Source organism: Alligator mississippiensis, chromosome 1 (assembly GCF_030867095.1).
Source record: "Alligator mississippiensis isolate rAllMis1 chromosome 1, rAllMis1, whole genome shotgun sequence".
Classification (NCBI taxonomy): Eukaryota; Metazoa; Chordata; order Crocodylia; family Alligatoridae; genus Alligator; species Alligator mississippiensis.
Window position 1 is genome coordinate 386,499,268 of NC_081824.1, and position 13,384 is coordinate 386,512,651.

The following is a 13,384-nucleotide window of genomic DNA, read 5'->3' on the forward strand; positions in this document are numbered from 1 at the left end:
TCCCCAATGCCTGCAAGCCTCCTACCCCACATTGTCTCCCACTCCCTGCAGGCTTCCCTACCACTTATCCTCCAGCTCCAGCAGGCTCTGGCTCTGCTCTAGCCTGGATCACAGAGCACATGCTTGCTCCAGCCCCAGCCCAGCATGGTAGCAGTCTCAATGGTGGCAGCAATTCCAGCCCAGGCTCTGGAGCCTGACTGAAGCTGCCACTGCTGCATAGTCTGTTACCAAACTGGGCTGGAGCCAGAGCAGTCAGGCTCCATGCCATGGACTGGAGCAGGGGCAAAGCCTGCCAGAGCCAGAGGGTAAGTGGTGGAGTGGGGGAAGGAGGAGGGGTGGGTAGGCAAGCAGGGTGGGCAGGGCCAAGGCTTCAGGGGCTTGCAAGAGGCAGACAGCAGCTGTGGCTCCAGTCCTGACCCCAGGTTGAGGCCAGAGCCACAGCAGTCACCTCATACTTGAATCTAAGACAAGGGTCTTTCTCCCCCTCCACCCAAGTTAAATGAGGGGGAAAAATCTCATCTTGGATTTGAGTAAATATGGTAGCTCCTACTGACCAGAGGCATAACAGTGCAGCTGGGTGCCAGGGGCACTAGTGACACACAGGTGCCGCCATACTGCTAGTATGACACTGTGGCTACAACATCAGTGTTTTCCCCCCATTCTCCCCACACCCAAGTACGCAAAATAGGGTGGCTGCCCTAGTCTCCCTTAGTTACACTCTGGATATTGAGCTCTAAGGTACCATAACTATACTTCAAGCTTCAAGTACCCAAGCTAGCTCATTTAGCCTACAGTGCAGACATACCCAAAGATGTGCAATGTCTGCTGCAAAGTAATACATCAAATCAGTGGAAGAACCAGGATTAGAACTCAGTTCTAGCTTCTAGTTCCTTGGTTTGACCATCTACAGTACCAAAGTAACCCACCAAATATTCCAGTCTAAGAGATCTAGTACAGTATATTACACATATTGCTACATCAACAATTAATGTCGTTATATCATGTCAAAAATTTTGATTATATCTGCTTGTAATACCTTGTAGTAGTTTGCTCTTCCACAGAAGTTGTTGACCTTTGAGATGTAATTTGTTCTGATGAACTGATAGTCCTGCAAGGCAATGTTATATATGTATTTAATGAGTCAGTAAATTTGTATAAATAATTCAGTGCATATACATGAGTAATAATTGTACTAATCGATTTATCTCCCTACCCAGTAGGGAGTTAGTATTTGGAGCAATATCTTCCACAGATTTTGTTTAATTATATGTATACCCAAAAAGCACAACATATTTCTTTGCCTGTCACTGCTGTGACCCATGTAGTGTTATTAATAGCTGGTGTCTCTAGATTGATTGTTTTAGCATGGGTAATACGTTTTGGTTTGTTTAAGGCTCAAAGTGGTTTTACTAAAAGGTTTATGAAGTGTTTTTCTATATGATAAATATTGCACAAGCAGAGTGAACTTGAGGTTTGTTAATAGTATATGTTTCTAATCCCCAACATCACAATTATAATAATTAGCAAACTAAAGCCCTTCTACTGCAATCACTATACACTTAAGTAAGTTTATTCCCATGAGTAATTCCCCCTGGGGCACGTCCCCATGAGCAAGAATGTGCATCCCCCAGGGACAACTAGCAGCAATACACATTTGTGCTGCTGCTGGTTGTCCCTGGGGAATGCCCCTGTATGCATGCTCTGGAGTACAGCAAGTTGCCCTGAGTGGGGGTAAAGGAACCAGAGGCCAGCACCTGGGCTGGCCCCAACAGCTTACATGGGGTCCTGAGGGCCTCATAGGGCTCCAGAAGCAGCAATCTGGGCACATGGAGCCTGGCTGGCAGCCAGAGCATGGCTCTTGCTGACCAGGCTCTGGTTTTGGGCTGTGCATGCTGCCACCACGTGCCACTTTTCTGACATAGCAAATTAGCAGCGGAGTGAACTCCTGCATGTGCAGTGCATGTGGTATCCCACTACGTTCAGATCCAAAGAGAATGCTCATTTTTGCGCTCTAGCTGTCTTTAAAGAGCAGCCCTGACAGTTTTAAATGTCTGATGAATACCAAATTACTCCTCACTGTCAGGGGGCAATGGACCACTCTCTTATCTTTTTAGAAGATAGTCAGGTGTCACAATGATAAGCTCAGGATATACAGACAATCTTTTCCTTAGAGTTGAGAAGTATGCATTCTGCTCTGCTACTCTCAGCCATGCTGTGGAAGTGCTGTTTAGGCCCTTCCATATCTATTTGTTTCTCACCCACAGCTTGCTCCGCTCTATGGCCTTCCTGCAGCAAACCTTGATCAAACTAAGACGCTCTCCTTTGTTGGCTATTATTAGCTCTCACACAGTTCGGCACTTAAAATAGCAGTTAGATCATCAAAGCACTTTGCAAAGATGAATTAACTAATTAATTATTTCACTACATCCTCTTTTTGGCTAAGTGCAGGGTGACACCACCAGTGTAGGTGCTCCAGGAGTAGACTGCATCACAAATGCCTCACAAAGGACAATGCCTACACTGTGGGGCAACTATGTATGTGATTTGTATTGTGGGAGAAAAGGACTGAAAGAAAAATAAATGGAAGAGGATGTGGTGCACTAGGGCAGGGGAAACCAGCATGAGGGGGAAACTGGAGAGATTGCCAAGTAATAGAATAATATCATTCTTGTCCCAAAGAGGTGACATTCCTCATTCCTCCCTTACCATACTCAATTATTAGTGGTTTCTGGTGGGAAGACATTACCAGTCATCGTAAAACATCAACTGCTAGATTTGTAATGAGTATTGATTTTGAATCTTGGCTAAAACAGATGGCCAGAAGTGATCTAAGGACAAGGTTAAACAAAACTGCAGAATGTATATCTTCATCTTGCTTGATTCAAACAATGGTTCTACAGTACATAATGTAACACACTTAAAAACTATTATATACCTGCCATATTTAGGCAGGTAAAAATCTCACATAACCTTTAAAGAATAGATTTTGTTATGAAAGAAAAGCACATTGTCATGTGAAGTTTAATATTATTTCAGCTCTTCTTTTGCCAATAGACTCTACTGTAGACAGCTGAAATTACTGTAGTGGATTTAAACAGATATGGGAATGACAATGATAGAAAGTTAAAGGAACAAGCCAGACGGACAAAGGTAGGAATTTCCCCTTAAAGTGCTATAAACTATTAACATATAAGGCAACATATTACAGGCACAATAATGTCGCCTCCTCTGTAAAAGAAGGCAAAATTAAGTGGGGAGCCTTTCCTTTCACCAAGCAAGTGACAGGATGCAATCATTACCTAGGACACAAGAATGCACTGACAGATCAGCTGAGAAAATGTTCAAGTCTGTACCTTACACCTCCAAAAGTACATAATCTACAGGTTAGAAAGCTGTATTAACTAAGGTTATATTAACTAGTATATGTGCTCTCCTAGGAAAAAGTACCAAATGGCAGATGATGGACAAGCCTGCTGCTTTTACTGAGAGAAGCAACAAAATTCCCATCACAGCAGGGAGCTCAACCCTCTGGCGAAAAGAACATAAAGAACAACTAAATTCCCACCTCAGTATGGAGCCCCGCCCCCCGCCACCTGGAAAACTGTAATAAACCAGAAAAGAATACTACATTTCTCCTTTCCCATAACAGTCTACAATAAGATTTGACTTAGATACCCTACATCACAAGTGAAAAAATAAATCCTATAGAAAGGTATGATATGTATGAAATTATATATTACATAGGGTGCATCCACACATGCCATTAAAGCAATGTGATAAATTCCAGCGCAGTTCACGCTGAAGTAAACTACTTCTGGAAACAACATTTCCACATGTGCCCAGGACTGCAACAGTTTGAGTCTGGGCTGGCAGCAGGGTCAGGGGATCAGCCCAGAGCTCAGGGTGATGGCATCAGGGAGTGGAGGGACTGGCTGTGGCACAAGAGCACCCAAAGAGCAGAGCCATGTGGCTAGGCAGCAGACAGGGGTCTGGCTGCCTGGTACCTGGGCTGACCAGGAGCAATGTATGTTCAGGTCAGCATTTGCATCTGCATTAAAGCACAGTTATTTTTGCCACCATAAGCTAAAACTGTCTGTGGCAGTATTATCTTAAGGTGGTGAAAATTAGTTTGCTGCGATCTAATAGCGTTGTACATGTAGACTGTGATGCTTTACACCATAGCAAGTTAGTCTACTGCACAGTAAAGGCACATCTACACATGTAGATTATCCTTTTCCATTGACTCCACTTTATTTTCAGAAGATTCCAGTGCAATTCCAAGTTCAACACAGGAAAAAAGAGAGTCCCAAGCTGTGCATACATGCCAAAAATACAATTCCATGCCTCTAGACATGCTATTTAGACATAAAAAGCAAAACAGGAATTAGCCTAGTGTGTCCACTCCTTGTTTACATTGGAAAGGCTAGGTTACATGTGTTCAAGCCACCAGTGAATAAAATGTAAGAAAAATATAAAGTAACATAATCATTCAGGGGAGAAAAAGCCAGGTTCCAAATTACTTTGTAAACCATACCCTCAAGAAAGCACCTAATCTGCATCCCATTTCCATTTTGAAGCATTATCATTTGCAAAATACTTCAAATAATACTCCAGGATATCACAGGAAGGAACTCTACTACAATATAGAAAGACTGAAGAATAAACACTTGAACAGTATGCTTCAGAATGAATCATTAAGCATTAAGTTCATTCCTACCGTTTAGTATCAGTAGTTCTTGTGGTAGCCGTATTTGGTAGGGTCTGATCCTGCCTGTATAAAAACAAAAATGGTTCTTTTTAAAGAAGAAAATTCATTTCTGAATCCAGAAGTTCAGCAGAATACTGAAAATGTGGGGAATGTCTTTCATGAGATGGCTATACCTCCACAGTTAAAATTGTATAGACCTTCCCAATAAATGCCAGGTTTTATCTTACCAACTTCCAACAGCTCTTTCAAAACAAAACCAAAGCAGCTGAAATGTATCAGGCATCCTTCCATGACAGATATTTTTTTAAGTTTTTGTTGAGTGAAAAATGGCTATTTCAAATCACCCAGGTACACATTTTTGACAACATGAATTTAATAAAAAGCTTTCTACCTTTCTTACTATTGCCCTTTTTAAATTTTACCTAGAAACCCAAAGTGGTCTCATATAGACAGTGATCCCTGTGTAGTAGGCCAGCATAATCTTTATGCAACACCAAACTAAACCCTTTTTAAAGAATTCATTGTGTGTCTTACTGTGCAGGGATGAATTTTTATTTTTTATCCCATATCCTATTCTCTCTCTAAACTGTTCCTTTCATCTTTAAAGGTACTTACACAGTCTTCAGTCATCTCAAACACTAAGTGCAAATCTTCTTTACCCTGCTCTAGCCCCTGGAAAATTGTTAACTGATCTAGTTTCATAAAAAATACCTTCATCTTAGCCTTACGTGTGTTCATTACAAAAAGTGAGGAAGAGGAGAACCTACCCCATCTTTTGCCTAATAGCTTAGTGGTTGCCTGGAAGTAGGAGGCCAGGTTAATACATTTTGCATTAAATAGTCATTGGATAAAATGCATAAATCGCACTAGGAACAGGGAGCAGAACCCTTCCTCCTCCTGCTTGCCTGGATTTCAGCAGTAGATTCATAGATTCATAGATTCATAGATGTTAGGTTTGGAAGGGACCTCAATAGATCATCAAGTCCGACCCCCTGCATAGGCAGGAAAGAGTGCTGGGTCTAGATGACCCCAGCTAGATGGTTATCTAACCTCCTCTTGAAGACCCCCAGAGTAGGGGAGAGCACCACCTCCCTTGGGAGCCCGTTCCAGACCTTGGCCACTCTAACTGTGAAGAAGTTCTTCCTAATGTCCAATCTAAATCTGCTCTCTGCTAGCTTGTGGCCATTATTTCTTGTAACCCCCAGGGGCGCCTTGGTGAATAAATACTCACCAATTCCCTTCTGTGCCCCTGTGATGAACTTATAGGCAGCCACAAGGTCACCTCTCAACCTTCTCTTGCGGAGGCTGAAAAGGTCCAGTTTCTCTAGTCTCTCCTTGTATGGCTTGGTCTGCAGGCCCTTAACCATACGAGTGGCCCTTCTCTGGACCCTCTCCAGGTTATCCGCATCCCTCTTGAATTGCGGCGCCCAGAATTGCACGCAGTACTCCAACTGCAGTCTGACCAGCGCCCGATAGAGGGGAAGTATCACCTCCTTGGACCTCTTCATCATGCATCTGCTGATGCATGATAAAGTGCCATTGGCTTTTCTGATGGCTTCATCACACTGCCGGTTCATGTTCATCTTGGAGTCCACTAGGACTCCAAGATCCCTTTCCACTTCCGTGCCACCCAGCAGGTCATTCCCTAGGCTGTAGGTGTGCTGGACATTTTTCCTCCCTAGGTGCAGCACTTTGCATTTCTCCTTGTTGAACTGCATTCTGTTGTTTTCTGCCTACTTGTCCAACCTGTCCAGGTCTGCTTGCAGCTGTTCCCTGCCCTCCGGTGTGTCCACCTCTCCCCATAGCTTTGTGTCATCTGCAAACTTGAACAGAGTACATTTCACTCCCTCGTCTAAGTTGCTGATGAAGACATTAAAGAGTATTGGTCCAAGGACCAAGCCCTGCGGGACGCCACTGCCCACACCCTTCCAGGTCGAAGCCGACCCATCCACCACGACTCTCTGGGTGCGACCTTCCAGCCAATTTGCCACCCACCGGACTGTGTAGTCATCCAAGTCACAGTCTCTTAACTTGTTCACCAGTATGGGGTGGGATACCGTATCGAAGGCCTTCCTGAAGTCTAAGTATATGACATCCACCCCTCCTCCTGTGTCCAGGCATTTCGTAACCTGGTCATAAAAAGAGACTAGATTGGCCAGGCACAATCTGCCTGCCACGAACCCGTGCTGGTTTTCCCTCAGCATAATTTGTCCTGCCGGGCTCTCGCATATGTGAGTCTTGATAATTTTTTCAAAGACTTTGCCTAGGATGGAGGTGAGACTGACTGGCCTATAGTTGCCCGGGTCCTCCTTCCTCCCCTTCTTGAAAATGGGGACCACATTGGCCCTTTTCCAGTCCTCCGGGACTTGGCCTGTGCGCCACAAGCGTTCAAATATTCCCGCCAGTTGCTCTGCAATGATGTCGGCTAGTGCCTTCAGCACCCTCGGATGGAGCTTATCCAGGCCTGCTGACTTAAAGGCATCCAGTTCTTCCAAGTGACTCTGCACCATCTCAGGGTCTACGCATGGAAGTCTGGTGCCTTGCTGCTACCTCTCTACAACCCCAGTGAGAGACTTGTCGTGCCCCTCGGTTAGGAACACTGAGGCAAAGAACTCATTGAGGAGTTCAGCCTTGTCCCCCCTGTCCGTCACCAATTGTTTCTGCCCATTTAGCAGGGGTCCTATTCCTCCCTGGGCCTTCCTTTTACTCCCTATATATCTAAAAACAATTTCTTGTTGTCCTTTACTTGGGATGCCACAGTAGGAGCACTGAGGCTAAATGCAGACGTTCAGAAAGCCCCTAGCGGAAGCACTGTAACTATTGCACTTTACTTAAAGTGGTATAAGTTAAAGCAGAAGTGAACCGAATAGACGTTCACTGTTGTGTGGGGGAGGGGGCTTGAAGCCTGCCCACACGAGCTGAGGCCAGGCTGGGGGTGCTCTGGCATGCCTCCCAGGAGGCTGCCAGAGCAGCCCTTCTCTGTAGCCCTGCCCCCTCTGCCAGCTGGCAACTGTCAGCAGTGGCTGGGAGAGAGGGGGAGAAATGGAGCCCCTATGCCACACAGGCCTCCTCCCCCCCAGATTCTTGGCTCGGGTCTTGGGGGGCAGGGAGGGGGCTGAGTTGGGTCTGCACAGTCAGGTGGGGCTCCCTCCCTACTGGCCCCAGCCTCCTGACAGCTGAATCCAGGAGCTGCAGCATGAGGCTGCCTAGCCTGGCTTTTCTCCATGTTGGGAACTGGAGGTAGGTGAACAGACCCCCCTGCCACAAGAACCTGTCCCTCTTCCCTCCCCCCCTCCTCAAGACCCAACCTAGCAATCTAGAGGGAGCCTGCATGGCACGGGGACTCCATTCCCCCAACTCCCTACCCAGCTGTGCAGACAGGAGATGGAGCCTTTTCTGTCTCCTCTGTGATAGCCCAGGGGCAAGACTGAGCTGCTGCTCACCAGGAGCAGATAAGCACTGGCCAAGGCTAGCCAGCCACCCAGGAGGGGATCCTGGGATGCCAGGGGAATACGACTTACCTTGACTCATGGTGGGAGAGTACAGACAGTTGATAAAGTGCTTTAACCTAAAGCACTTTAGTTGGATACTACATCCATCCAGTGCTAACTTAGATTGGGATTCACCATTTTTAAGTGTTTTATGTGCTGTGAACATCTGTTCTGTTATAGCTGTAAAGTACTTTCTGCACACTTAATGTGCAATAAGTGTAATGTCTGTATTTAGTCTGAAAGAACAACACAGAAAGTCTCCATGCTCTCAGTTTCTGTGGCCACCTCTACCTCAGCCTGCAGCAGCTGGGAAGATAAATTACAGGAAAAGTCCTGCTCAGCCCTACAGTCCCACCACAAAGGATTCTAGGTGCAGACAGAATATTTTAACAATTTAGGTATCAAACTCTGAAAAGTCTCTATAAAGTATGCATGAAGTGAGATTTTTCCAAGCGTTACAATTAAAATAAATTAGGGTGGCTTTACAACAAAACAGCAAGCAACACATCCCAGACAGTAAAAGGATTTTCCCCTCCCCCTCATACACACAGTTACCAAATTCCAAGACTGTGCTTAAAAAGCATTGAAAGACATTTTTAACATGGGCAAAGCACTCATTTCCAACCTAAGCTTGAAAAATGGACTAATTGTATTTGCTGAATTCATTAAAAAAAAAAACAAGTATATCAGCTCAAAATAAATACCTGGCCTGAAAAATTTCAGCAGAAATATTTCAAGTATAAGCAACTGAAAACTGGGTCACATAACTGAAGTGTCAGGCGATCTGTATAATCTATAATACATGCAGCTAAACAAACACATTAATATTAAAGTTACAAGTACATTTCTAGCTATCATACTATCCTTCCTTATTCATGCCCATCTTACACAAATCATGTTTTTGTCACCAAAAGGTAATGTACCCCTCACTGAAGTCTGCCAAGGATGGGATAGCTCCTGCCCCATTGGGAGCAGGGGGTCAGGCTAGAACCAGAGCCTTTCCCTTTCAGGGCAGCATCCATCTCACTGACCTACTCAAAATAAAGATGGTTAGTTCTCTGTCTATTATGCGCAGGTCAGGTGTCTAGCTCAAGGCTCTTCAATTTCTAAGTGACCAGGGGCCACACACTACACAGTCTACACCACATGTGACATGGGCTGCACCTGTGCAGAGCATGAGCTCATTGGGCTGCATGTCATGCAGGTATCTCCCTGCTGTACCACACTGCATGGATGCCCCAGCTCCCAAGATTGCCTCTTATCTCTAGGGTCCACCACTCCACTGGACAGTCCCACCCCTAAGGTGGGAGCAGAAAACAGAAGATGGAGGAGGGAGCCAGAGCCTAGAGACCCTGGTTACTGCTGCAGTCAGAGCAATGGGAGAGCAGTGGTTGGGTAAGAGCCTAGGGTCTGCCAATTAACCAAGGGCTACAAGTTAGACAGCCCTGTTCTAGTTGCATATTTCAACCAGACCTCAAAAAGGAACCATCATCTTAATTTTTGCAGAAGGTATCTATTACATTTTCCCCTTTCAAAATCTGGGCCAGGAGGCAATGGTAGAATATCCTGTATTTAACATGGGATATATGGGAGGAACAGGTTCCCATAACAGAACATAATATAAAATACCAGTTGAAATTCCAAAGGGGATTTGGAACCCCTAGACACCTTTGTTAAGAGGAATCTCTTTAATGCTTAGCCAGCCCAGAAATGGCCTATGACAAATATGAGTCATGTGTACCCAAGGGTGGATCCAGGGGGATGCTGTGGTGCAGTTGTGTCTCTCTTGGGCTTTGCTGTACATGCCCAGTGAGCTCTCTGAGCTCAACATCTGATCTGCACAGAGCTCTGCATGCAGTGAGCTCTCTGAGCTCCCCAGCTGGTCAGATTCGTTCCTGCCAGATCTCCACCTACACACCAAGCATATAAAGCCCAGGACATACCTGCAATAACACCAGAGTTCACTGCATGCAGAGCTGTGCCAGAACCCAGGCTGATCAGCAGGGATCCTGGTTTTCTCTGATAAAAAAAATCCCCAATTTTTGGATTAGAGCAAGTAACCCAAAATCCAGATTGTTCCATGATTAAAATGAAACACCAATATATACCTATCTATATGGATAGGTCAATGATCTATATAGATAGGTATATATTAGTAGTGTTTCATTTTAATCATGGAACAATGTGGATTTTAGGTGTGGGTTTTTTTAACTGAAAATTGGGGATTTTTTTTTTAATCAGAGAAAACCAGGATCCAAGCAAGCCAAAACAATGAGTCTGGAAGAATCTTCATGTACTCCCCAAGAAAATAGGTAAGGCTGAAAAGCAAGAACCCTGTGCTATGCTAGATCTATGTATAGTTGATGAGTCCCATATTGCAATCACCAATGTATAGCACAATGGTATTAGTCCTAAATGAGAAAAGACCAGCCAGTTCTGCAGAGGTTTTAGGAAGGTCAGCAGTTTTTCTAAACTCAATGTGAACTCTATGCCCTGAATACATGACTGGACAAAAAAGATTCGTTTTCACAGTAGACCTCAGAAAGCAGCATTGACAGATCCTACTCGCACCAGAATTTTGTGAACAGGCAGCTTTTTACACTCTCTTCAGATAATACCAGTTTTGGTCTATGTGGTTTGGTCTCAACAAACCACACACAGCCTTCTAGCAGCCAATGCATCAGGATCACTAGCCACACAGTACTGCCTTACTTGGATGATGTGGTCATCTAGAGCTAGTACTCATAGGCCTATCTAAAACAAGTCACTCCAAGCTCCTGATCCATGTAGGAAATTGGACTGACAGCAAAACTGGTACATGTAAAATACAAAAGGAGGAATTCGTAAGATTCATACGATACACGTTCAAGAAGGACACAGTCCAGCCCCTTTCTGATAAGGTGCAGGTATAAATGCTGATCCATTATTTTGGGGATATTAATAAAGACTTGTATGTGAACCTTACTGGGGCTACAGCCAAAAAGGGATTTCTTGAAAGAAGAGATTCCAACCGTAGCCTTGTGTCTGTGCACTTGTGTCTTGCTTTCCTTTTGATTATCACTATCTCCCAAATAAGTCAACTTCTACAGACTGGAATTGAAGAATGCCTCAGATCCGTGAGGCAACTGCCCAGACCCTGCAGACCAGACCAAGTGCAAGGTCTTCTCAAATGCCTACAAGTGCACTAGGAAAGGAATGCCACAGCAGCACACACTTTAAATCATTGATCTCTCTTGACACTGAGATGGGAGCACAACATTTTCTCAGGTTCACTATGTATCAGAGAGAAAGCAGTTGCGACTTTAGAATCAAACGCTCAAGTAGTCATGTAAAAATAACTTTAGCACTAGTTTTTCTAAACTGTTTCCAGAGCATCTGTTACTGACAGGTGAGTGAATGGAAGTGGACAGTCCTCAGTACCCTGCAGAATAAGGTTTCCTATATAATGATTATGAATTTAAGACTTTATTAGAAAATGTTAAATATCATGGTTATTTCCATGGCTTTGTAGAGTTGTAAGACAATATAGCATGGTAGCTATATGGATACATAGTTGGTGTATGTTAACATTGTCTAAGACATGCAGTTAATCATGCAGCTAATATCAGCTTGGAGTATAAAGGGGTTAAGATGTTCCAATGGTATCCTAAAACAGGAAGAAAAGTAAGAGTAAAATGACATGTTACATGTAGACTATACTATATCTCTGGAATGTTAAGCAATGTTAGTTAGAATATGCTGTAAGCAGTCACATGTTAAGGGTTAATGCCATTTCTTGTCTGTACAGCTCTGATTCGGCACTAGAGGGTGGTGAGCTGGGCCATGGCTAGGAGCCAGGACACTTAGGCTCTACCCCTGCTCTGGGTTGGGGAGGGCTGGGAGTGGTGCACCCTGGAATGCTGGAAGACTGTAGATTGTTCATTTTATCTCCATAGAGTAGACTGAAATTACCCTAACACGAGTTAGGTAACATGGCCCAGAGTTAAGCCTTGCCTGAAGCAGCATAACCGTGAGATGCTCACAGAGCACTAAGCATGAGTTAATGAGCTTTAATGTGCAGATGCTTGTGTTTTAAATTCCCTTAGTGTGGTCTAAGTGTACTGTGCAACTTCACCGTAAGACCTTGAGCATGGTAACTGGATTAACACAGAGCTGTAAAGTGGCAAGGCATTCTTAGACAATGGTTTTAGCATGCAGGATACAATTGCTGGGGTGGGGAAGAGTCTTGAAGAGTGTTTGTTACTGCTTACCTTTTAGTTTCCACAGAGTCTGTAGATACCTTATAACCTGAGACAGGGGGTGGCATCCAAGATTGCCTGTAAAGTATTAATAAACAAAATATAAAGCATGGGTATTTTATATTTAGTGAAGAATAGCAATTCAGTTCTGCTTCTCTATATAAAATACATTGAAAGGAGAATATTAGTATGTCAAAAATGGTATGAAAATCTTATAAGCTTTTTCTGAGATTAGCTTTTCCTTCCAACTTCTTTTCCAGAGCCTTACTAACAGCTGCCATATTGATACACTATTATGATCGCTTTGTTAGTGCACTTGAGGGAATTTGAGGTAAGTGGACATAAAATTAAAGCTTTAAGTAGTGTGGTGTCTCTGAAATATACATCTTGGGTGTAAGTGGTGGAAGAATTTAGCCATTTTGTGCTAATACAAACAGGTCTCATGATGAAGAACTTGATGGCAAATGTAAGATATATACATCAGGGTGCCAAACACCCAGGTATTTATGTCACTGGAAACAACACATTCAGAATCTTAGTTCTGTGCAGAATCTTAATTTTTTTTTGTTGTTAAAGTAAATAAGTATCTAACCATCATTCTTGGGGATAGTGTTATAAAAGCCTTTCCATTTTAGCTGAGTATAACTGATGCCAGGCCAGGTTTATCTCAGGTCTGCAAACCTGAAAAAATTACTGGGAGGTGAACTGCCTACCCCTCCATTGATCACACTGGGGTATTCACTCTAAACCCAGAAATAACACTTTAGTTTCAACATTAACTTTTTCACTGGTCATCACTTTAGTACATGAAAAGAGAAGGCAATGGGAGGACAGCCCAAAAGGAACAGAAGGTGGAATCTGCTATTGGGAAGGAAATATATAAAGAAAGATGGACATCCACCAGCAGCCCATTTTCAATTAATTATTTGGAAAGCTCCTCTACAGCC

General features: G+C 43.9%; 1 protein-coding gene across 4 annotated transcripts in view; it reads right to left on the reverse strand.

Moving 5' to 3' along the window:
- Positions 1-13,384, reverse strand: part of SCEL (sciellin) — a 108,138-nt gene that overhangs the window by 53,302 nt on the left and 41,452 nt on the right. For all 4 annotated transcript variants that reach the window (XM_059731815.1, XM_059732093.1, XM_059732427.1 and 1 more), the window contains exons 8-10: positions 12,450-12,515; positions 4,718-4,771; positions 1,037-1,108 (exon numbers count right to left, since the gene is read on the reverse strand). In XM_059731815.1, coding sequence (XP_059587798.1) covers positions 1,037-1,108; positions 4,718-4,771; positions 12,450-12,515 — 192 coding nt within the window. The remainder of the gene's footprint in view (positions 1-1,036; positions 1,109-4,717; positions 4,772-12,449; positions 12,516-13,384) is intronic.